The sequence below is a fragment of the Xyrauchen texanus genome, chromosome 19 (genome assembly GCF_025860055.1).
Source record: "Xyrauchen texanus isolate HMW12.3.18 chromosome 19, RBS_HiC_50CHRs, whole genome shotgun sequence".
In the NCBI taxonomy this organism is placed as follows: domain Eukaryota; kingdom Metazoa; phylum Chordata; class Actinopteri; order Cypriniformes; family Catostomidae; genus Xyrauchen; species Xyrauchen texanus.
In genome coordinates this window covers 11,111,649-11,139,515 of record NC_068294.1, presented here as the reverse complement: position 1 = coordinate 11,139,515, position 27,867 = coordinate 11,111,649, and the positions used below count along the sequence as shown (strand labels likewise).

The 27,867-nt window shown below is 36.1% G+C and overlaps 1 protein-coding gene across 1 annotated transcript in view; it reads right to left on the bottom strand.

Annotated features, from left to right (window-relative positions):
- Positions 1 to 27,867, bottom strand: part of unc5a (unc-5 netrin receptor A) — a 323,606-nt gene that overhangs the window by 145,648 nt on the left and 150,091 nt on the right. Inside the window, exon 2 of the mRNA XM_052149893.1 lies at positions 1,583 to 1,804. Coding sequence (XP_052005853.1) covers positions 1,583 to 1,804 — 222 coding nt within the window. The remainder of the gene's footprint in view (positions 1 to 1,582; positions 1,805 to 27,867) is intronic.

Here is a 27,867-nt window from a genome sequence, read left to right as displayed (position 1 = left end):
ACATGGTTTTTTTTATTGTATTATTATGTTCCCTTAGGTGCAATTATAGTATTAATATTATTTTTTTTAAGAAAAACTTTTAAAATCTAGTGATTTATGACCTTTTCCCACCCTGTTTCTCATCCTCTGATTCAAACAGTCTGTTTTGGGGGCATTTTCCATTTAAGACTTCAGTGTTAACGCCCACTGTTATGATTGGCTAACGTCAGTGCCTATGTATCAATTATTGACGCCCCAGCCAGAACAATATGCAAGTAAACTAAGTAAAAACACTGTGATTATTCATAATGAATGAAATTGCGCTTTAAAAAGTAGTTTAAAGTTTAAAATAGATTACTTACAGTTTGCGTGGTCGTTGTTCCCAGAATAGTCGGCACGGACTTATCTTTGAGCAACAGTTTTCTGGCAAAGCCAGCATCATATTGAGATTTGTTCTCAAAACAGTCATCCTTAAAATGTACAGAACAAACGCTTAAGTTAACACTGCCGTGACTGGAACGTCCACAAAAAATAAACTGCATCCATTTTTCCCTGATGTCTGGATCTTTCGGCAGCTTATTCAGAGGTTTTGTTTGACCACAGCCAGGAACAGCACATCTGTGTGGCATCGTAATTTTCCTGTGCACAAGTAGTCTCTGTCAGAGCTCGCTGTCCATCGACTGAACACTTGTGAGGCGCACGGCGATACTGAAATGAGCGTAGTTGTCTTCGCGCTTAAATCGTAGTTATCTTGTGCTGGAGGCGGTCATATGCAAACGCTGTTACGTCACTTCTAACCGACACGTCACTTCTAACCATGAATCCAGAACGAGCTGTATTTTGAGCTTGATTAAATAAATGATTCGTTTAGAATGGGGAGGCCGTCTTAAAATATTAAACTTGCAGGACGTTTTAATGATACAAAGACCTCTTATATACCAAAAGATCAAGGCAAATTTGGTTTCTCATGTCATGACCCCTTTAAAGGTGGTGGCTATTTTAATGGCAAAACCCAGATTTATAAATAAAAACAGGTAAAACAACCAAAAACCTACAAGATATTTAAGATCAATTTTTAATTGTGTTTAAATGTGGTTTTCACCGATTTACTTTTTTTATAGTGTTTTAGTGTCTCGTGCAGTCACGTAATTTTCATGAGATCAGGTTTGTCTGAACAAACGAGCCTGATTTTATTATTTCCAAAATCACATTAATCTTATTTGAGATCAGATTTGAAAAACAAATCTGAATTTGATGTAAAGCCTAAGAACATTTACCTGTGGTAGACATTATTTGTTTTGGCTTGGGTTTTGAGGCTGAGGCAGCAGTCTTACAAAAAGCAGAATAAAAAGCCAAACTACTGTTCTAGTGTTGTGTTCACAAGAGTACACTAATGCAACAGACCAATACTTGAGCAGACATATTCATAATATGTCAAAAATACATTTGGAAAAAAAATGCTTTGGTTTCTTTCTACTATTCTACAGACGAAAGAACATAATCTCCTTTTATAAGCTCTCCAGCTCTTCAGTGTTATTCTGTAAAAGCAGCAGGTCAGGCGCCTGTATTGTTGACCTCAGAGAGCAGCGTTGAGAGGGTGTACCTGTAGCCGGGTCCATGTTGCGCTCGATCAGGTGCTGATCTTGATGAACCCATTCACCATTGCACTTGAAGTAGATCTGAGTGGCAGGTGTCGACCGGCAGGTGAGGGTCACCGGCTTATTCTTAACGATATAAACATCATCCGGTTCCACCAAGAAGTGGGGCAACAGGTCGGAGAAGGCTGCAGGAAGTGGATGCGATACAGTGGCTGCATGCTCTCCACCTGTGAAAGCAAATGCATGAAAATTTTAAGATTTTTAAATACCGTTTAGCAATACAAAACGATAATGAGTGTATCTGATCTAATTTCACACTCCACACCCCACGAGAGGACAGATTGCTTTTGACACACACCTGAGTGTAATACTAATCTTACTCATCCATATTTTGGCTGAATACACAGACCAGCTGTAGTGGAGACATTTTGTCAGCTAAGAGATATGCTAATGATGGGGTGTTTGTGAAATGCTTGCTCTGGCTTGTGTGGTATGGTTTCTATTTTTAAATCAGGTCCTTTTTTCTTTTTTCATTTAAATCTGGACATAAACAAAGTTTTAGGATTTTGATAAATGTAAAATAGACATGGCAGAAATAAAGATTCTGCACTATTTATGCAAGCAAATTTGTGACATTGACCAAGTTTGTACAAAAGGTCAAATTATTTTGTTTCCATTGAAGCACACAAGATGCTTTTTGGAACATTATAAGATTATACTGGTATAATGTGGATCATCAGGTTTTGCACAAACTTGTGGAATCAATGCTAGTGTGAGTAGATGCTGTTATTAAATGTGATGTATGTAATTTAAAAAAAATATATAAATATAAAAAACAAAACAAAAAAAATTATATATATATATATATATATATATATATATATATATATATATATATATATACACTCACCTAAAGGATTATTAGGAACACCATACTAATACTGTGTTTGACCCCTTTAGCCTTCAGAACTGCCTTAATTCTACGTGGCATTGATTCAACAAGGTGCTGAAAGCATTCTTTAGAAATGTTGGCCCATATTGATAGGATAGCATCTTGCAGTTGATAGAGATTTGTGGGATGCACATCCAGAGCACAAAGCTCCCATTCCACCACATCCCAAAGATGCTCTATTGGGTTGAGATCTGGTGACTGTGGGGACATTTTAGTACAGTGAACTCATTGTCATGTTCAAGAAACCAATTTGAAATGATTCGAGCTTTGTGACATGGTGCATTATCCTGCTGGAAGTAGCCATCAGAGGATGGGTACATGGTGGCTATTAAGGGATGGACATGGTCAGAAACAATGCTCAGGTAGGCCGTGGCATTTAAACGATGCCCAATTGGCACTAAGGGGCCTAAAGTGTGCCAAGAAAACATCCCCCACACCATTACACCACCACCACCAGCCTGCACAGTGGTAACAAGGCATGATGGATCTATGTTCTCATTCTGTTTACGCCAAATTCTGACTCTACCATCTGAATGTCTCAACAGAAATCGAGACTCATCAGACCAGGCAATATTTTTCCAGTCTTTAACTGTCCAATTTTGGTGAGCTCTTGCAAATTGTAGCCTCTTTTTCCTATTTGTAGTGGAGATGTAGTTGTTGAAGCATCACCAGCCATCAAGACAAAGCATTTTTGGCTCAAACATGTGTGTTGGTTGGGGGCGGGGCTATCTGTTTGATGGGAGAATGCTTGGGATATTTGAAGATGGTCATTAGGGTTCCAAGCACCGAAGGTCTTCTCAACCATATGGGCTACAAGCAAATTTATTTTTGTTTCTGATTCCCTAAATCAAGCCAAACAAAACAGATATCTCTTTAATTTCTGTATTTTTAAGAAACTTTTTCTAACTCCTCTTAAAACTTTTTTTTCTTCTTCTTGACAAAAGTTAGGAATATTATTTGTATTTCTTAATTAATTCTGAAAATATGCGTTAATAAGTTAATTTGGGCCACAGCCAAATTATAATAATAATAATTGGCTAATATCAACCAAACGATTTGATTAATCAAAATTCTTTAGATTAATTTTTGATATGAGGGTCTCTAGAGGACGCCAAAATGTTATATTATCTTGTTTGTTAAGTACAGATTAGTTCACTATCACCTAAAACATGACTATACATAAAAATAAAGGTTCTTTATCGGCATATATGGTTCCATGAAGAACCTTGAACATATGCTGTGTACATTCAAAATGCCATGGCAATTGTACCAGCAGTTAAGGGCCATGGTTTCCAAACTGGGGGTCTCCAGAATATGTCAGGGGAAGAGTGGAGAATGATAAATTAACAAAGTAAAATCAAAAAATAAATACTAAAACAATGTATTGTGAATATAAATGAACATAAATAGCTTAATAGACCATAGTCCAGCTTAATAGACCATACCTCTATGGGGTTATAATACTGTTCAATGTCAAGAGCACATGAATGTCCTTGTTGCCCAATCACAAATATTTCTGCTTGAACACGGATTTCCTTCGCTTTTGCACAAAATTGGATGCGCGCTCTCAAATATACGCAGCTCTCTTTAGAAATCTTTCTGCTATCGCTCAGAGAGTGCGTATGCATGCTCAAGACGTGTCCTGTGCACCTGCAAATCTATTATAGCACAAAATAGCTGCCTCTGTTCATTGGTTCAAATATCCTGGCTCTGTAGCCAAGGTGTCTCGAGGAAAAACAGTACCCGAGTTTGAGGAATCATCTTGCCATTTGATGGATAACTCTTTTAGGTACTGCAGCATAATACATAGTTAAATTTGTATTGTAAGAATGATATGCTGATGCTCACTGACGAATTAAGAGATGTGAGCAAATCATTTGGCATATAAACCTAATATAAACATAAGAACCTGTTTACGCCTGTTATTAAGTTGATCACAATAACCACATAGAAATGTGAAAACAATATCCATCCTGAATGAGTCCCGGCAGAAGCAAAGCGCCACCAATCACCTTTCAATCGACCGCTGCACTACAACAAGAGTTTTCTGGTTATAAGCGACTTCAAAAGGATAAAAATGTCTGATCGTAAAATTCCAAAAAGCGGATACATACATAAGCATGAGAACTTCACGGATCTTGTCTGATATCAACATCCTGAGGATTATGGTTATTAATCATCATTGGACAATAGTTGATAAAACTTCCAAAATGTGGCCAGAATGTTCTGCTTTGCAATGGAGCCCATAAGATCCAAATTACAACACCGTCGCTAATCCTTGTAAGTCGACAAACACCATACAAACAAAAGTAACTAGAGTTTTCAGTAATTAAATGACTTTTCCCCTGTCAGATCTGTGATTTTATCCACTTTTCTTACCTGCTTGAACCCCAATAATTGCCGCTTACGGTTATATTTATTATTGCAATTCCACTTCATGTCACTTGTGGTGCAGAAAACACTTTAAAGCCAACTTTGCCACCAATACTACTTGTAATGAAGATTTTATTTATTAAATTAGAAAGTAATGCAATATAAGCAAGCACTAGTAGTCCTTGACTACCACACACATACACACAAACAATGTGTGTTTGTGTAAGAGAGAGTGATTCCCTGTGTTAACAGGCTGGAGTAAAAAGCTTGTGAGTTGTGTGGCCTTCTAAGGGTTTGCCTGCAGCAGTGTTGAAGCCCATCTCAACTCTCTCTGCTGTTAATCACAGCCTTTTAAGATCAACCCTGATGGACCGCAGGACATAAATCCCTCTTGCTGAATGACCACAGCATTTCAAAACATGCTCGGCTGGCCCTGTATCCACAGCTTTAACTCAACTCTTTATTACGCCCGTGCCCAACGCAGTGACATGACTGTCAGCCATTCACTTACTGACGGGAGCTGTCACAAATAGGCTGAATTAAGCATGGGATGTACTGGTCTGATGCGCAGGGTTATCAAAGCTTTGACTTAAAAAAATAAAAAATAAAAAATTGTCCTTTCAAATAAGTTTAGTTTTTGTTAGTTTTCACTCTGTGAGTGTTAGATTTACTTCAGATGTATGACACATCCACACTAATACATTTTCTTTTGAAAACTCTGTTTTCAATTGCCAATAGTCACGCTTCCCAAATTATGGATCAGTGAAGAGCATTTTCTGTGGAGTAAAATGACATTCTAGTGTGGATCAGATGCATAAATGTAGCGAAATTGATGTGTTTCCAATGGAAACATATTCGTATGGACGTGGCCTTAGTGTTTTTCAGTGTTTCCTAGTTTTAGTTAAGTTTAAGTTTTTTTTGTATATTTAGTATTTACTTGCAACTTTAGTATTTTAGGGTTATCAAAAGTTAATGCTTTTACTGATATAATAAAAAAATTGTAACCCTTAAATGCATGGGTGTTTCACCAAACATTATTACAGACAGGGGCGGATCTAGAATATAATTGATGGGGTGGCAAGGGGTTGGCATAAGGACTATGAGGAATCTCAACACCAAAGTAAGCGCACATATATAGTGCTTCTGGATTAAGATACCAATCTTCATTGCAACAAGTACCACAGTAGTTCATTTATTGAAGTCTCTATCAAATTACAAATGCCCATGAATTTGTGATAGTTGCATTACCACAGAGAGGCCACATAGTGATAATTTTGGCATTCTTGTATAACATTAAAAATAAATAACAAAATAGCAATCTCCAGAGCACCAACACATTTTCTATTAAACCGATTCTAAACGTTCCTTAGCTTGACCCGTGCTAGTTCTTACACTTTTTACTCAAGCAAATATTTCTCAAAGTGATGGGTTTATTTTTTAAAGTCATATATCAGTATATACACTGAAGTCTTGGCAACAAAAAAGTATTCAACATTTTCACCGATATTGCCCAGGAAAAAATATATATTTCACTAAACATACATTCACCTTTTGTCCACAAGGGGTTAGATGTCACAATAGAACCTGGCATTAAACCAGTGGCATAGGTTTCATGTGAACATTCATGTGATCATCCCTGATAGACTATTGCAATTTTAGAGGGTTTTGAAATACAAAACTCTGACAAAAAGACAAAGGTACAAGTTTGTGTACTTACTGTACCGTCTTTACAGAGGGCAAGGAACACAATCCCATAAAGCATTGCAAATGAAATAATCAAATATAAAACTCTGGAAATATATACAAATATTTATTTTAGGTTATTGATTATAAGTGTAGAAACAAAACTGTTAACGTTTATTGCAAAATATTCCAATATACAAAAATATTAAAGTATTTTAAAGAGTGCAGGGAGACTCGATTACATCATTCAGAGTGCATCATGGGAGTGGACTTTTACTTCCGGGCTCATTTTGCGGGTTTTGTTGTTGGTGGTTCTCTGATTGGTGAAGCTTTCCCTGCTGGGCCATGGGTAATGTAGTTGTTCAACAGGAATTTCTCTATTAAAGACAATTTTCGATGAACAACCTCAGAGCTCATGGTAGGTCTGTCTTTAAAGGTTTATAAATTAGCATTTAAAATCAATAGAATTTTTATTTGAGACAGTTTAGCATACTGTAAATAAACGTACATTACGACGCATCAACTGTAATATATTTACATTTATAATTTTACTTTGGGATACTAAATGCTGGGGTGGCAATGCTTTTGTAAATGTCAAATGTAAATCAAGTCAATCACTGAACTATCAGTGCCACCTTGAGTAACAAATAGCATGTATAATATATGTGTACACGCATATGGAATACTGATAACTCCCCACTGTCACAGAGAAAATTTAAATGATATAGTAATAATGTTTTAAAGAGTGCAGGGAGACTCGATTACAATAAAAAAATAATTATATATATATATATATATATATATATATATATATATATATATATATATATATAATTATTTTTTTATTTCTTTTAGCAATTTTGCCTTATTTACACTATTCAGAAGAGAACAAAGTTAAGGAATACTAAAGAGGTTTGGGCATAAAATTAATAACTAATAATAATAATAAAAAATAATAATAAACTAAAATTTATTTGGATTAATTTGTATTTTATTTTAGTTTTGGAGTTTTATTTTAGTAATTAATTTTTTTATTATTAGTTTGTTTTTATTTCAGTTAATTAAATAAAAGTTTATTAATTATAATAACAGTGGAAGTGCAATGAGATCAGGTGGGGTAAGCTTCCTGCTGTTTATGGATCAAAGATCTACATGACTTATTGGGCGGAAATGTTTCTCCCCCATGTGGATTTATGGAATGACTGCCAGGGCGGTTAGATCCACAATGATTAGAGAGATTTGATGAGAAATCATCATTAATTAGAGAATGGCCCTGCAATGAGGTGGAGAGTGATTCTTCTGCAAGACGTGGAAATGCAGTGCACCCTCTCAGTAATTTTGTTGCTTCATTTGTTCACTGCAATGTTATTCTGGTCTTTGTAATTAAGAATGAATTGCTAATTTATCCTTTTCCACCCACAATCCAGAGCAATCAAGCAGCTTTGGCTCGCTGTTTATTCCCTCTTCATACTGGTGGTCTCACACCATTGTGCATCATACATAAATAACGGCATGCTCTGAATAACACACACACACACACACGCACGCACGCACACACACACACACGCATGCACACACGCACGCACGCACGTACACACACACACACACACACACACACACACACACACACACACACACACACACTTCCACATCTCATTGCCTTAAGAACTGAACTGAAAACATGTTTAGGGAGAGAATTTTTTTTTAACAATTTTTAAAAGTGATATTAGTTTAGCTAATACGTTATTCCCTTGGCAGCATTATTCTTTCCAGGGTAGCCATGGGAAGGTTCTGTTTGACCGATTTTTAAAACATAAGTATTTTTTTTTTTTTTAAATTAAAATGTTTTCATCTACACCAGCTTAACATGCATAATCAACTATAAGTATATATAACAAACCAACATGGCTGTAAGAATAGCCGTTTATGGATTTCTGTACCACATCTCTCCTAATGAAAGAGCGATGCTAGCGCTGACCTTTCAGACACCTTCCTCATCTCCCCCCACAGTAAACCTCATTCCGGGTCAGGCGGATATCATTAGCCCAAGTCATAAACATCAGCCTCCAAGCCAAGACATTAGCTAACCCTGCAACACGTCATATTAATGCCTTTCTGCTCATTTCCTTTTGTCATTTTACGCGGTGTGCTGAGTTGCTAATTCATCAGAGTGAAATACAGTGAGAGACAAAGCTACAGCTATTGAACCTCCGCTAATGTATCGTGTACATGTTTAACTCTTAATGAAAACTAAATGTTCTGTGTCCAATGAAGGACATACATCACTTTCCATTTTCCTGTCTTATAGCTCCCTTCTGTTACATTAAAATTTGTGCTACAAGAGACAAGCAATTTATCTTACAGGGACATTAATTTATTAAAAACATGCTCAGATGAATCAGGAATTCAAGCTTTTACTATTACAAACAGGTCTAGCAGTGGATGGTGCAATCAAGGCAATAATTGCAGGTCAGAATGGCTTTCTTTGTGCTGATGTAAGGCTGGGTGCCCACGGGATGTGGTCCTTCTAATGAGCCCTAATTTGGCACTGTGATGATGGCCATTAGCTCTTCATGGTGACCTTTTCTACAGCCAAGAGATTTAAACATGAGCGCTCAGTAAACCATCAGGCAGACCTGGCCGAACCTGTCCAGTTGGGCTCTATACAGTGGTGAGACGTGACAAATTACAAACATAAAGGAGCTTTCAAGCCTTTTTTTTAGCCCCTATGGTTGCAGGCAGAGGTGGAAGGAAAAGCCTTGATATTTCAAAATATTGCAATATTTTACCGAGTATTTGTCAAACCAAGAATTTTTCTTTTTGTTACATTTTTCACATTAATATTTTTTGGGAAAAGATCCACCACCAAAAGCAAGTCTATTGTCATGTTTCCATCCAAGTTCTGTATTTAATTTGTGCAAAATTGGAAGTTTGCAATACCAATTTGCGAATAAAGCAATGTTTACATCCCATGTGTTTAAGAGAACAAAATCGTTACTTCTGCGGAAATTGGTGCAAAGTAGAAATTCAAGTTGAAGCCACAGTGGCTCTTTTATTAAATGTATTACATTACTTGGGGTTTAGAGCATGTATACATAATGCTCTGATAAATGTAATGTTTCCTAGCATTCAGTGGCAGATGCCTTATGTCTGGGAGCGAAAGTGTGTTGGAGAGTTCTGGGAGGTAATTGTGGCCAATTCTTAGGATGACAAGCATTTCAGAATAACCAGAGCAATATTTTAGAACATTATATATATATATATATATATGTTTGTTAATTAGTTAATTAGTATGAGCAAACATTTTCACCAAAATGACAGTCCCACCTCAGTAAGGTGCTGTATCTGTGAAGAAGATAACTAGCCTTATAGAAAGAAATAAGGTGTTCATTAAATAAAGTATGTTAAGTTTGGTTTCCCATAGAATCTTGAAGCAAAACAAAAACTCAATTTCAAAACATTACAGATGCTTAGATGATCAAAGATAACTTGTATATCCAATGTATACATTCAATAATATGCAACTACATAATTACATTAAATATGAATTAATGGCAATTACATACAAATTAATGAATCAACTTCACGTATATATGAACTGTGTACATCAGTCACCACCGAAGACCATTTGTGACCAAGGAAAACCCCTGCTGTCAATCAACATCTCTATGCATTTCTTTTAAAGTTCTATGTTAAACTGCTGGCTTGTGGGAGCGGGTCTCTACATCCTTAATGTGTAAACTGCGTGGGAAGTTTTCACATTCTGTTTACACACGTTCCAGTTTATGATGAAGTTAAATCATTTATTCATGAGAGCATATTCTAGCCATACAAAGCTTCAAATTAAAGGCATTCTGTAAGACTGTTTGATGAGCTTCCTACGCTTATGTTGTTATTGAGTTTAATATATTCATCACTCTTTTTTCATATGCACACACACACATCCGCACATACAGTCTCGCATGCACACAAACAGAACAACACACAACTACCAAGCCACGCTTAACGGTCTTCTCATGGATCAATGCACAAATGAAGTAAACACTACATAATGGTTAACATTTGAATTTGAAATCTGATATTACACACAACAAATATCTAATGGATTCATCCTTGCACAGAATTTGATAACAAAATCGCTCATCCCCGAATATTATATCAAGGAAGACACATATTTATGAGACCAACACATTTCTGTCAAAGACACATAAATATGTCATCTCAATAAAATAAAACTATTTTTTGTTTCATGTAACCGCAGTCAGCAGAAGCAATTCATAACTTTCTCAAAATGTGAATAATGAATCCGGGTGAATAAATTCATTTAAATATATTGCATGAAAAGACAGTTATTTGTAATGCCAAGAGTGAAAGGTCTGTACCTTTACTGTCACGCTGAGTAAAGCAAACAGATTTGCAGCTGCTTATCACTGGCCTAGAGTAAATAACTAAAACTAGCAATGCTACTAACTTAACTACATTTTACAATAGCCTGATAAAAGCTCAGTTGTTTACAATAAAGTGTGACTTTTTCGGTAACAAGCTATTTTTTGCAATGAGTAGTAGTGTAGCACGACAAAACTTTATAACCGCAATATTTGTAAGACTGTATTGGACGCAGCTTTAAAGCTGTGCAAACAGAAATAATAATCATACCTGCTCGTCTAAAATACCTTCACCTCATATGGGAAGTCAAATAAACTGGGAAGGTTAATTCTGTTGAATTTGTTTGTTTAGATCAGTGTTTTCCAACCTTTTTTCTGCCAAGGCACACTTTTTACGAATAAAAAAAACTCTACTGCACACTACAATCCCACATAGGCTGGCCATCATCTATATTTTTCCTTTTCGAGAACTTTTCCCTGTTTTCTGTCCATCATTTACATTTATTCATTTGGCAGACGCTTTTATCCAAAGCGACTTACAAAAGAGGAAAACATAAGCGCATCATCTTAAGGAGACAGTGGTACGAAAAGTGCCATACAACAAAGTTTCACTATCATCAGAATAGTATACAAAACAGATTTAAGTGCAACAAGAAATGTAAATAATTATTATTATTTATTTTTTGTATGTTTTTTAGTGACCGGTTAAGTGCTTTTGGAAAAGATGTTTTTAGCCGTTTTTAGAAGATAGAGAGTGAGTTAGGTTCCTGGATTGAGTTGGGAAGGTCATTCCACCACCGTGGTATGATGAAACTGAAAGTCAGGGAAAGTGTTTTGGTGCCTCTTTGTTTTGGTACGACAAGGCGACGTTCCTTAGCCGACCGCAGGCTTCTGGTGGGAACGTAGCATAAATGTTTTTAGGTATGCTGGAGCAGACCCAGTGACTGTTTTATATGGGCCTTGAAGTTAGTACGTGCATGAACCGTCAGCCAGTGAAGAGAGACAAGGAGTGGTGTAACATACGCTCACTTAGGTTCATTAAACACCAGACGTGCTGCTGCATTCTGGATCATTTGGAGAGGTCTAATAGCACATGCAGGGAGGCTTGCAATGAGAGCGTTACAGTAGTCCAGTCTAGTTATGACAAGACTGAACGAGCAGTTGTGTGGCATGTAAAGAGAGGAAGGGTCTTATCTTCCTGATATTGTAGAGTGTAAATGTACATGATCTTGCAGTCTTTGAGATGTGGTCTGTGAAATTTAGCTCATCATCAATGGTTATGTAACGGGTGTGGGGAAATCAGGGGAAGGCAGACAGGAGGTTGGATCTAAGTGCGGCTTTATTTACAGCGATAAGTGAATAAAATTTTCAAAAATTATATGAAAAATTATAATTTCGTTATTTTACTAACCCAACTAATGACTCGTCGGCGCTTTATCAGTAGGTTGCACAACACGTGAAGCATTTTTTTTTTTAGCTTTCACTTAAGAGGAGTTGTGCACTTTATTTTAATATATCTCTTTACATAAATACTATTTTCCACTTAAAAACTATAATTTCGTTATTTTACTCACTGATGAGCAAAAGGTCGAGGCAGAAATGACCATGTACCTGCAGGAAATGGCCATTGATGGGAAAGAGGACCCACTGACTTGGTGGAAAATGAGCGACAAAACGTTTCCGTTCATGGCAAGATTAGCACGGAAATATCTGTGCATATGTGCTACCAGTACTCCAGCACAGCGGCAGTACTGTGTATGCATTTGTTATGCATTTGTTATATTCTCAATTTAATTTACAAAGCAATCCCTGCAAAGTTTTTAGGTTAACTATAGAAGAGACTAGGATTAGTGAGTCACACTAGCAAGACTCGCAAAAGGGGGCGTGGCATCACGGTGGTTGCTCTACATCGTGATGTTGGTCAGCCATCACGATGGACGATGATATCGTCCATCGGCACAACCCTACACACAGCTCTCCACTGGCTGTTGGACATTCTCATCATTCTTCATTTTGACGGACAGGGTCGTAAAAATTCTGTCATTTCAATTTTCATATTTTAATGATAATAAGACATTTAATAGCTTTTATTTACATTCACATTTTCATTTTTAATCATGAACTTACAGGACGAGCATATAGCAGATTATGCATTTATTTATTTATGAAGAGAACAGATGAACAACAGACACACAAAGCAGATGAATGTTTTTTCCCCGCAGTGACAGCGGAGGCAACTAAAACATGACATATGAACAACACAATATTACAAAAAACAAATACGATTAAAATATGAACAAAACACATAAAAGATTTACTGAACAGAACTCAATCAACAACTGAAACCTTCCTCCTGGTCAGCATCGACTTCAACTGTGCGCTCGCCTGTGCGTAATCAAACGGATCAATGGAGACTGATGCTGAGGTAATTGTCATTAGACTCTGCATCTTTGCCTCGGACAGACGAATTCTCGTGACAGTTTTAATATGGTTTTGGAGGCTGAAACCAGCGCCAAGCGCCATGTTGCCGTCCACATGACAAGAGTTGCAGAAAGCGTCACAAAGCGTCACAGATTTTATGAGTTTGCCAGGTAAAAAAGCAGGAGGTGAGCACAATAAACATTGAAAACATGTATTTGGAAGAGAGAAAATTGCTTGCAGTTGCTTTGATAGCAGAAAGTAATAAAAGGACTAAGTGTTTTCTTGGTGAATTTAAATGAGTTCAATAACTGGGGTCTCTGATATTCGTAAACAATAAGGGAATATTTAATTAAAAGAAATTATGAGACATTCAATGTCTCTTCAACAGTTTTTAAATATTTCTAGTTGCTTAGTACTTATTGGTGAAGCAAAAACACTTTAGCGTAAAGTCACTTCATAGACTTCAATGTATTCTGCAGCGCTGATGCGAGTCATGTGAAAGACCCTTAACACGTATAAATATCACTTTTGCACATTAATCATTGCTCTTCACAATCACAAAAGTGACCGATTATGGTTTCAAAATGCAAATTTCTCCAAAAGGTGAGGAGTTTGGATCCCTGAAAATATATATTTTTTTCCCATGCATTTATTTATTTTGTGGAATTTGATCATTTTCCATGGTACACCTGACAATATTTCATGGCACACTAGTCATCAGCAATAACAGTGGTTGGGAAACACTGGTTTAGATGGTTCATTTAAATTAAATTAAATTAAATGAATCTAGTCCCTGCATAGACATCTGCACGACTCTCTTTTGGAGCAATATTCAAAACAACTTTATAATAATACACAAAATTTTACAAAATAATACATTAGCTGCATTTCATTACTATGTTTTATGTCAGTTACATAAATAAGGGTGCTAGCCTTATTGGGGGTATTTAATGTGATTGATCTGAACAAATATTCACCCTAATTCATTGAAATCCTCAAAGTTATGGGCAGGTAAATACTGCTCTGATTAGAACAAATACATATTATATTTCTGATATTTATATTTAAAGAGATATATAAAAACTTAAGTATAAAAAAATCAAGTCTTTTCTTCCATAAAGCTAATTTGGAATATAGTAAATGAGTCACAGCGACCACTATTACAATATTTTATGGTGCTTTTGCATCCTTTTTGGAGCTTGACCGTTCCGGTCCACATTAACTGAATTGCATTGACATTAAGCAACCAGTACATTCTTCAAAATGTCATTTTTGTTTTCCATGAATGAAAGCCAAACTAGTTTGGAACTACATGAGTGAGTAAATGACAGACTTTTCATCTTTGGGTGAATTGCTCCTACACTGGCCAATCAGAACTATCCATCAAAGCACCATTGCGTCCAATAAGACCCAGATGATCGGGCCCCTGCTGTGACTCCACTAACACATGTTGGCCAAAGCCCATCGTGACCAGATACACAACATCAGCCAATAAACATTGCTTATCAACCACAACTACAGACTCAATACCCCTTCTCTCATCTGACACATCGCTCAGTACTGGCATTTGACTTCAAAAGGAAAAAAATGCTGATAACTGGGACCAAACATGAAGGCTCTATCAGCTAAATTGGAATAAATCGAAGAAAGACTGTAAACGTTGTCTGGCAGCCATTTTTATACCGTACAATGTTGCAGACAATGGCAAAGAAGGTCACGTAAGGTTTCTCTGCAATGGCCGCCCTTGCTTCGTCTGCCCTTTCCAAGTCAATTAAAATCATTTATCAGTTCTTTGTCCCAAAAACAAGGCATTATTGAGCAATCACCAGGCATAATTTAAAATTACAATGATGAACAGCAGCTGTAATTTGTTTTATGATGTCATCACCTCTTTACAATGTCTTTAGAAATGTATTTGATCAAAATTACTATACAGACTATTAAGCAATTTCATGAGCCTGTAAGATAACAACATAACCACAGCAACTATTATAGTTATCAAGTGCTGGTCTGTTGTGGAGACCAAAAGTCTGATTACACCAGAAAAAATGCTTCTATTTTTCTAAAGTTCTTTCCACAAATTGCATTATTCATTTCCAAATTTATTTTGGATTTTGAATCCTAGATTCTCAATGTGGTCTCAGACTTTTGGACTCCATTGTATATTTGCAGAACAAATAGTTTTCTCAATTCAATTTATTATCTACGGTGCCGTTCATGTCATGTATTCTAAGTGTATATGCAATAATACATGATTTTAGAAAATGATGTTAGGTGAAAAGTTTTTTTTTTCTTTGATAAAACGTATTGGTATACAGGCTGCACAGACTATATAGGAAATAGTCTTGTTTCACACACAGTAGAAACCTCAGTCTTACTGATGCCTGTTTACCACCAGAAAAAAAAAATATTAGCTCTGCCACGAATCCAGGGTTAAGCCAAGTGTACACTACACAACTTGCAGTCAGTGTCCTGCGACTCACAGTCCGTTTTTTGTCATGCTGGTGCGAACACTTCAGGACTATAGTGTATCAACTACAAGACCATTTGTCCCCAAATAAGACCATGTGTACACCTGGTATTAAGATTAATCTTGGGTGATCCAGTCACAAATTTACAAGCGATACATCACAGTTACACCTGCTCATCTCTTATGATCACTTGTGTTTGGATTTCGAGGGGAGTGTCTGAATTCATTAGGACATACTGTACATAAATCATTACGTCAGTTTCTCTTAAAATTTCTAAACATGACAATTAGAGCAGAATTCTGAGTTATAGTGTGTATGCTGCTCAAATGTGTGTCCCTATTGCACATGTTCATGCATTTGCTTTTTTTATTATTATTGCCATGGCAACACAATAATCGTTATTACTCATTTCTTCCTATATCTGGGTGTTTTCAAGGCACTTTTGCGGCAATTTCATGAAATTTTGCACACATCAGAATCATTGGCCATTAGGGCTGGGCAAAAGTTCATGCATAGGCGTGTAGGGGGCTCTTTAGTACCTCCTTTAAAATGGGTGGGTAAGACGCCTCTGTAGCACCACCATTTTCACCTACAGTCACCACAATTGGTACATATATTGTTCTCATCAAGCCGGACAACTTTTATAATTATAGTTATTAGCTCCTCCCAACAGGAAGTCTGCCATTTTGGATTTTTTAAATATTGCAGTCTCTGAACTTTTAAATCCTCCTCCTAGGGGACTCATGAGACTGTCACCACATTTAGAAAACATAATGCCAAGACATTGAAGATGCTAAATTGTGAACAGATTTTTGATATATCGAACGGTGTTACCATGGTGAGGCCTTAAATTAATGGTGAAAATGCGAAACAGGAGGTGTCTCATATCTTCTGTGTGCAATGTGTGATTTAGATCAAAATTCAGACGTATGTTAACATGACTTGGGAGCTAATTACATGGATGTGACTATTTTGGATCACAGTGATATCGCCACCATCTGGCAGCAAGAAGTGTGGCTCTTACAACATATTTTTAAAAGAGTCCTTTTATATTTACCCAAATTGCTTCAGAATTGTATAGAATAATGTCAAATACTAAATGGATGTGTCCACCTTGCATTGTTTTCCAAAAGTCACCAGGTGGAAATAGACCCATGGTGCTTAGGCCCATCATCGCTGATCACAGCTATATTTTGTTTTACATTTCATTGTTCATTTGGAATTGGAAAAGAGTTTTGTTTGAAGTAGAATTTTCAGAGATGCAGTAGAGTAACTTTCTCATGCCAATTGCATTAAAGAGGACTTTGTGGTTAAGTTACTCATTACACAATTTCACAAATGCCTGTTTTTCCCATTCTCCATTTACCCCTATATCAAATCTAAAACTAAAATAAAAACAAAATGTACTGTAAAACTAAACTAAAATTAACAAAGAACTGACAAACAAAACAAAATCTAAACTAAACTGGAGTGAAGAATTGAAAATGTCAAATTCAAAATTAAAAACTATTATAACCTTGGCACAAGCTACAATAGATGTCAGATGAGAGTCTCCTCACCAACATAGAGCACTTTCACTAAAAACACAGTCTTTAAAATCAAGGGTAGTTTTCCTGTGTTACACTGTCACTAGTTTCAGATTGTAGAAGATAAATCACAGCTATATGAGCTAAGCCTTTAAGCAGCCAATGCATAGTGAATATATTAATGCGGTCATGACATGAGGAATCATATTTCCCTTGATCTTTTGACATGTAAGAGGTCACTGTACTCTAAACACATACTGTAAGTTTCAGAACGGAAAACTTCCCCCCTTAATAGAAAAAGAGCATTTATTTAACCCAAGTTGCAAAATAGTCTCGATTGGAATTTGTGGAACTTGTGAATTCACTAGGATCAAATATATCTACATATGCAATGCCTATTTTTCCATCATTGCACCCTTGGCCCCGCCCACTATTTCTTAGTCAGTCAAACAGTTGAACAGGAGAGAGATGTGCCTGTCATGGGAGATTCAAGTGGACCTCCACAGGACACCTTCATGTGCCTGTCTGGATTTAAATGTTTTTCTAAATAAATGTACAATAAATGAACGGCTTTGAGCATGATCACACACACACACACACACACACACACACACACACACACACACACACACACACACACAGTTGTGTTTCCATGTTTTATGGGGACTTTCCATAGACATAATGGTTTTTATACTGTACAAACTTTATATTCTATCCCCTAAACCTAACCCTACCCCTAAACCTAACCCTCACAGAAAACTTTCTGCATTTTTACATTTTCAAAAAACAGAATTTAGTATGATTTATAAGCTGTTTTCCTCATGGGGACCGACAAAATGTCCCCACAAGGTCAAAAATTTCGGGTTTTACTATCCTTATGGGGACATTTGGTCCCCACAAAGTGATAAATACACGCTCACACACACACACACACACACACACACACACACACACACACATACCGTGCCACTTTTCAAAACACAATGACAAGTTATAACTCTAAAATGGAGACCCCCATTGTCTTTCATTCTTGCTGTTGTGCTGTTTTGAAGGCATCCTGGACTATTTTTGCACCCATCTGTGACAGGGACATGCTGTCCATATAAGCAAGGTAAGCAATGCTTCCCTAACCAAAGGGTTAAAAAAAAATTACACTAAGAAATATTTAAATATAATTGTTAATATAAACTGTTTTCATTCAAATTTGTCATCTTTCATCTCAGTTGAGCAGCACATACAGTTATTCATTTATTCACTTTGGTGCCACCCTCAGGTATATGTACTTTATGTTATGCTTCCTCTGATTCAAAGCATTGTTTAATCGCCCTCTCATTCAACACTGTGCGCTAATTTAAATTGAATCACACCCGCCTCTATAAATGGCCAAGGTAGGCATGCTTACTAAAATTAGTAAAATTAGAAGCTCCTTAGAAGATTAAAGCATTATGGCTTTAATCTTATGCCTGCATCATTTTCCAACCACTAATCCAAGGAATTTAGCTTAATAAGGTGATTAATGATTGATTGGACATTAACATTTATTCTTTTAATATTCACCCAATCAAAGTTTTCGGCCAGCGATGACGATTCAGCACATAAGATTAATTCTTACAGTAATACTACTTTTATGGGCATTGAAAATAATATAAAGAATATATTTAAATATGGTTTATGAGCAATGCAGCTTTTTCGGATTGACAGATTTCTCGGCATCAATATAATTTGATCAGAAACACTATAAAATTCTCATTGAATACAAACAAGACTTTAATAAATAATCTATAACATAAAACTAAACAAACACACATACAGCAGACAAACATAAAACACAGGTTGGTGAGTGAGCTTTGACATAAGATGAAATGGAAATAATCTGTAATTCGATTTCATCGAAATTTGGAGGTTGTACTTGTGTAAGCTGCATTGCTTTGGATCCTTGGCTGGGTCTGTAGAAAGTCTTTGTTGCATCTATGGATGGGTGATGGGATTACCAGGCTGGGCCCGGAAACGAGGGCTCCTGCTTGGGAGACTCGAAACTCCCCATCACTTGTGTGCAAGAAGAAGAATGAAGAACAGAGAGTGTTCGTCCTAGGAGGGGAGGTTTTGTTGAGCTGAGGTTGGCCACAGCCTAAAGGTGACTTGAGCAAAACAGAAGTGTCTTTTGCTAGGTTACATGGTCATTTCTGTCCTCCCTTCAAGATAATAAATTTAATGTTCTAAGGTTTCTGAGTTTCCTGCTCAAATATGTTACATTTTAATCATGAACTTAATAAGAGAACTACACTGGTGGCCAAAAATTTGGAATAATGTACAGAATTTGCTGTTTCAGAAGGAAATTGGAACTTTAATTCACCAAAGTGGCATTCAACTGATCACAAATTATATTCAGGACATTACTGATGTAAAAAACAGCACCATCACTATTTGAAAAAAGTCATTTTTTGATCAAATATAGACAGACCCCATTTTCAGCAGCCATCACTCCAACACCTTATCCTTGAGTAATCATTACTAATTTGGTACTAGAAGATCACTTGCCATTATATCAAACACAGCTGAAAGCTATTTGGTACATTAAATGAAGCTTAACATTGTCTTTGTGTTTGTTTTTGATTTGCCACTCTATGCAATAGACTGGCATGTCTTAAGGTCAATATTAGGTAAAAAAAAAAAACTGAAGACTGTTGAGAATCACCTTACAGTAAAGAAGCCTAAAATCTGATTTTATTTGGCCAGTTTGAGATTTTCAGCACCAAGTCCACTTAGTCATATAGAAAATGAAAATGTTCAAATATTTATGTGAATTTTGAGAAAGTATTGTAAAAAAAGACTATCACAAATATACCGGCAGTATATTGGCCTTCGTCCACCTTGCTTTCTTACTGAGAAAGGCATTGGCCATTGAAAAATATTTGTCAACCACTATTTACAAGAGTCCCAAAACATAAATGAAAACACGGCATAATGTTGGAAGCTTTTAGGAAGGATTCTGGGGTAACATTAATACTAAAGACTAAAATCCACAAACTACCAGCTGGCTTCATGCAGGGCTGGTTTAAAATGGCTAAGAAATGCAAATGAAGATAGAATGGCAATGTTTTGCTGCACATTTATTCACTTACTGGGTTTCTCTCTCTAAAGCAGTGCAGAATGATTATGTTGAGGTATGGGTTTGATTTACCCATCAAAACCAATATACTCATTAAGTTCATTTGAATCTGTTCTAGGTACAATATGTAACCAAAACAGCACTGCTAGTGATTGGCATGTTGGTATTAACTATTCATATTTGTAAACATTGGAAGGGGTCAATATAGCATAAGATCATTTATGTGTAAATAGAGCAGTGATATTGATTAAAGGTGTCTATTATACAACCAGGTCTCACAAAATCACGTTATCATAGTACAAAGTACATCATCGTACATGTTTTCAAAATAACTTTAACATGCCTCGTTAGTTGCTTCAACTATTCCATTTTTCATCTAACATTTGCTTTTATGACACTGTCAGTTAGGTTTAGTTGTAGGGTTTAGGGTAAGGAAGTCGGTTTAGTTTATTTAAAACTAGAAAAACAGATGTTTAAAGCACGCTAGAGAAATAACATTAATACCTTCTATTTTTGGGACAATATTTAACTTGCTTTTAGTGACCCTCGGTGGACATTTCACCTCGAAACAGCAGCAATACATGTAATGAACCATGTAATTTCATTTTGCAAAAATATTGCCACAGTCACATATTTTCAAAGGAACACCTTTAAATGAATATTCTAGACTGACAGAAGTTGAGCTCTATGAACAGAATCTGTGACCTTCTGTTGAAGAAAATTATTTAGACTCAGTTTACAAAAACAAAATGTGTTGACAGTTATGCATTGTTATGCACAATGGAAGTCTATAGGGCATGTGTGCAATGGGCAACTCTTAGATTTCCATTATAATTGCATTTATGTGCACAGTTATGCACTTCCAATGGAAGTCCAAATTTCTGTACCTGAATTGTCCTTAAAAGAATACTTTGAAGTCCAACTACTCCGCTCATATTCATTGGTGATTATTAAGTATACAAAATGCCAAAAAGATTAAGGTTCGAAAGATTTTTATTTTTAAGTGTCACTTAATGTACTGTCACACCAAAATACACAAACTCTATGAAATATGCAAAAATACCATTGCAGTATTCATTTAAACTAATCTAATACCTCCGAGACCCCTGATTGGTTTCTTGTCCCAAACCTTCTCCAAAAAAAACTTTGAATCTGAAGGATCACCTTTAAAACAATGTCAGCAGTGATTTGGGGATTTAATGTTTAACAACAGCTGGAGTGAACGCTGCACATTTAAAGTGTGAAGCTCTTAATGAGTATTCCTGTGCTGCAAAACAGGCGTCTCTGATTTTCAGATTTAATTTGCTTTTTATCTTCGATCGTCTCATTTAGCAGTCTCCTGCCTCCTTGCGAAAGGTCTGGAAGAGGCTGCCAGGTGTCAACAAAAAACAAGCGTCAAGTATCTTCACACAGCAATACTTGTTTTTGTAACAAGTGTATAGACAGTGGCACAGTGGTTGTATTTCTTAAGTATTTATATTTTTTGTTCACACTCCCTTACACATACAGACACAAGAACAAGATCAATAAATGTAAATACACACACACTGTGACAGGGTGGAGGACGGGGCCGGGTCGTGATTATGCAAACCTGGTCCCTTATCAAGCTAATCAAGCCTCCGAGAGGGATAAAGGCCGACTGCGGATGGTGGTGCGACAGAGAGCGTTTACGGGCAGCTGTTCGACACCTTTGTGTGTTTGTGTCTTTTGATTTCAGTTTTACATTAAATAATTATTTCTATTGTCATGCCGGTTCTTGACTCCTCCTTTCCATGAATCCCTTTATACACACACTCTCACTCACTCACTCACACGAGAGAGAAAAATAAAAAAATATATTTTAAAAGAATAGTTCACCAAAAATGAAAAAAGTCAAAAATCTTTACAGGGTTTATTTTACATACAATGTTCCTCCAAAAAAAAACAAAAAAACAAAACACAAATGTAGTCGATATGACTCATGCACTAAGTCTACTTAAGAGAAGAAAAAAAATATGTTGTTATTGACTAAATAAAATAAATAAAATAAAAAAGAATGACATCAATAACATAAAATATTATTGATCTGGAGACAGGACACCATGGGCTCTATTTTCCTGACCGTTCAAAGCACAAGTGGGAGCGGGAGTGTTTGCACTATCTGTGGGTGCATAAACACAAACTTTGGGTGTTTTTTTTATGTAAATGAAGTGGTGCAAAGCACAATTTGCTATTTTTCTAAGAAATAGTTCATTGTGCAAATAGCTCTAAGAACCAAGTCTATTCTTAGTGCAAAGTCTAAACTCAGTTCCTGCATTTGCAGTTTGGAGATTCCAGAAACAGGAAGTTTCATATCCACACTCTGAGAATTCCAATAGAACATCAAATTATGTCCCCGACAATAATGTAACTAGCCATGATTTGTGTCAGTAGATCATTATTATTTATAATTATTATTATTATAATAATAATACATATAATTGCTATTGTCCTTGACAGGAAATGTAATATATTGTGATGCAAACGGCACAAAACCAGAGAAGAACCTCAGAATTAAATTGCACTTGACAAAGCCTATTAGTGCTTTCTTTTCGCTTGCAAATCCTTTAGACTTGGTACAAACCTGAACGAAAATACCAAAACTTCATTGCCACGTGGCATATGACGTATTGCATGGTGCTGCGCTTAAGACTTAGCACTCTTGAAATAGGGCCCCATGATGATGTTTGGTCACGACACCTGATGAGAAACGATGAGATTTAATGTTATCAATGCAGCCGCTGTATTTGATTTCAGCACTTTATCAATAATTTAATTTCACCACACAAAGTGATCAAATGGCTTCAGAAGATTCCTGTCACTAAACACTTTCATTTAAAAGCAAATAAAACCTTTGCAGACTTTTGTATTCCACAGAAGAAAAAAAGTCATATGGCTTTGGAGTTACATAAGGGTGGATAATGAAGGAATTTGAAGTTTTGGTGAACTATTCCTTTGAAGAAAAGATTAGTGTGCAACTAAAAAAAAGACAAAAATGACTGAGCCAATTTGCTCTTTTTGCACAGAGACAGAAACCTATACGTTCTATCCAGTTCCTTGTTCAGATATGCCTAATAAATATCAAGGGTCACTTGATGTATTTTTTCCATTGATTCAATGGCCAACATTAACCCTCAAAATAGTACACAGCTTCCCCTTTGAATATATGGTAATGGACATTTCTAACAAGGCTTATGGCTGAATGGCAATGATTATCATTTTTAGCTACCTGGACCGGTAATTGCCACTTGCACATTATATACTTTGCCAGAAAAGTGCATGCCGTAAAAATAAATGATTCCTTTTTGTGCTTGTCATTAGCACCCCAACTTTCCATCAGACTACTTTAAAATGAGACAGGGAAACAATACAGGGTCATATGTCTAACTGTGAAGATCACAGTCTGCCCTCTTAAGGCATGAAAAATGAAAGACCAGTCTAGTCCATGCTGCTTGAGAACTTAAAAGCTGTTGGACTTCATCTGATACACAGTACTAATAAAGCTTGACATTTCATTTAGCTTGGGTCTTCAGGTTCACAAGAAACATCCTGTGAATAGAGATGTTTAATGCAGGTAGTGTGGCATCTTAAGTGAGTCAATTACCTAACCCACAGTCAACAAAAGGACAGTGTAGCATCTCTTGAGTCTGACGCATGGTGTACTGAGCAGCTATTGGAAAAGACACATACACAATCATTCATTTCATTCATACAGGCTACAATCCACAATTAATAAAATTGACAACAGTATTTACAAGTGACGTGCAGACAGGAGTGGATCAAACAATGTCTGTATAGATTACTAACCAAAATCAATCCCTTTTCTAACTCCTGATAGGCTTGAGTGATGCATGTAACCATAGCAACAGGTAATGGTAGTACATAAACACATTTTTATACCTCTTTGAACAATTTAGTTTTTATTATAAACTATTTCGGGCAGCTCCCACTGTTTTCATCCACTCAGATATGCAGCCAAAACCCCTCTGCGTCAAGTTAGTTTTTTTCTTCTTCCCACATTTAAAGGGATAGTTCACCCAAAAATGAAAATTCTCTCATCTCTCATGTACTCACCCTCATGCCATTCCAGATGTGTATGACTTTCTTTCTTCTGCTGAACACAAACAAAGGTTTTTAAATGAATATTTAAGCTCTGTTTGTCCTTTCAATGCAAGTCAATGGTGACCAGATCTTTGTAGCTCTAAAAACCATATGGTTTTTCTGTCTCTCTGTCTCGCACCACCATCCGCAGTCACCCTTTATTTATATAAACACAGCATAAAAATAATCCATAAGACTGTAGTGGTCAAATCTATTTCTTCATAAGCCATATAATAGGTGTGAGTGAGAAACAGATCAATATAAAATCCTTTTTTTATATATATATAAATCTCCAGTGTCACTTTCACAATCTGAAAGTGAAAGTAAAAGTTGAGATTTATGGTAAAAAAATAATAAACATAGATTTTTTTTCTTACCCAAAGTGATTGCATTGCATTAGATGACATATTAAACCACTGGAGTGTGAATTAGATTTATGCTGCCTTTATATGCTTTTTGGAGCTTCAAAGGTCTGGCCACCATTCACTTGCATTTAAAAGAACCCACAGAGCTAAAATATTCTATTAAAAATCTAAATTTTCAGCAGAAGAAAGTCATACACATCTGGGATGGCATGAAAGTGAGTAAACGATGAGAGAATTTTCATTTTTGAGTGAGCTGTCCCTTTAAATGAAGTTTTATTTTGCTCTCCAACCACTGAATACCCCTTTTATTTTCTGTCATTTGTAATAACTTATAAAGGATTTAAAACCCTAACATTAGAGATCTGACAGCAAAGAATGACCCAGAAAGTGTGCACCTCATGCCAAATATGACAATGATGTGACAAACAAGTACTTATCGACTGATGTTATGTTCATACAGGACATACTGTAACTAATCGCACTGTTTTATGTTATTATCACAAAAAATTATTTTGACTCATCCCTTGTTTATTTAAAAATAAGCAACACTTGCCGTTACAGTAAGGCACTTAGAATGAAAGTGAATGTGGCCAGTCACTAAACATTAAAATACACACTGTTTCAAAAGTATAGCCACAAGACTATTCTAACATGATTTTACTGTTATAAAATTGCTTACTAACCTTAGCTGTGTAAAGTTATATCCAATTTTACAACTTCATTGTCATGACAAACCCTGTAGTCTCGTAAATGCTGGAACGTCGGTAAATCCCTTATTTTATTCTACTAAAATCATGTTAACACGTGAATGTTTATGTATTGTCGCTATACTGTTTTTTTAGTGTGTATTTGAATTTTTATAGACTGGCCCTATTTATTTTCCATTGTATGTGTCTTACTGTAACTACATTTAATAGTTTTCTTCTTTTCTTTATTAAACAAGGGATGAATTAATAGCTTTTTGTGATAATCAATGTTTTGCCACAAATTCTGTCAATTGAGCTTAACTTGAATTATTGAATTGGAACTGAATATTCCAACCCGATCTCATGCAAAGTCATACATAATTTATGAGTTGGTAATTTCGTATGGTCTCACACAATGTTGTTCGCATAAACTCGTACGACTTCATGTGCAAATTCCCAGATGTTTAATGCAGAAGTAATCAAGCATGAGTTAAGCACATACTAATTTATATTATGCCCTTAACCAAACCACTTATCTAAACTTAACCAATCAGTAGAGTTTGTAAACATGATAGGAAGCTGTTGTGTGTGACAGAAGCAAGTAATTGTCATGTATTAGATGGAAACGATGTCCAGCGACATCATAGGCTGTAGTGAAAGTCGTAGGAATTCAAACAAGTGCAATCACACGATATCATACGAATTAGCCAAATATAGAAAAGTTATACGAATCCTGATGATTTCACCATGAGAGTAAGTTGAATATTCTTTACAGGGAGTCACTTCATGTAATAATAGAATGCTGTTGTCAATCTCTTTCATAACTGATCTGGGTATGAACAACTTTATTATCAGTAGTACTCCAATCAAGACTGACAATTGAATTCTGCTGCTGTGTAAACGTATATAGAACAGTATATCCAGCTTAATTAAAAACAGCAATCCTTGAACTCTTTGGAATGGATGTGAAAAGGATGAGTAGGGGAAAATAAGAGAGGCCCAGTGGAAAAAAAGGAAAGTCATGAAACAATTTAGATAAAATTTTAATCCTTATCTAATTACCCAGCTTCCCCAGAGATAGAAAGGAATTCATCCGAATTTGCATGCATCTTTTTTTCAAACACAGTCTTAAGATTCCTCCAAAAATGCCTCAAAATATATATATATATATCATTTCAGCAAAGATGCATATATATACATATGTGCCAGTGTGCATTTGAGAAAATTATCACAATGATCAGCTAACACACCGTCTGGTGTATATTCTTTATATAACACTTTCATTGCAACTACAGTTGACACTAAACAAAAAGGAGAGGGCCCCTCTTGCGACTTGTCAACTGAAATCCGCATCCTCCTCCGCATGCACGCAGGCCTGGCTGAATTTTGAGGAGTCTGACTTCAGCAGTTTAATTAGCGTGACAAAGAAGCAAGTGAAAGCACACCAGAGATTCCTTTTAAATAAGCCCATAATATAATCCTTAACAAGAACAAGACAAAGGAGCACCTGAGCACCTGCTCAGGCCTAATTATAGCCAAGCTATGCTAATGCGCAACAATAGACTGCTACAGTACTTTGCTTGCAAAGTGAATTTAAAGGTATCTGAAATTTTGGAAGAAGAAAAAAAACGCACTAAAATATTAACCAGTTCAAGTGGAACCTGACAATGCACACGACGTTTCCTTGAACATGAGTTAATGAACTTTCAAGCTTTTAGGCATTTTGAACTCTGCAGTCATTTTCTACAATTAAGCTAAAGAGGATGAAATGCCATGCTGATCCAAGCTGAATAATGCCGGTAAGTGCTGCTTTGGTTCCAGTATAGCCATGCCATTCTCCAGCAAATGCCTGCAATTGGTCGACCAGGGGTGCGTTTCCCAAAAGCATTGTTAGCAAACTATGGTAGCAAGTTCCATTGTTACCAACCTAGTTCAACGATTTGGTGTATCGGTTTCCAGAAACAACAAATCGTTGAACTATGTTGGTAACGATGGAATTTACAGCTCTCCACCTGTGCTTAGAAGCCTTATTCCTTGTTAGTTTGCTGTATGGACATCATTTGACTTGGCTGAGTCTTCTAAATCTTTTATTCCTTATCTAACTTTCATTCTATCAAGACTTTTACCATGTTTACTTGCACTTAAGGAAACCCTTGTATTCATGGGTTTTGCACAAAGTGGCGTTCTTAAACGTCATATA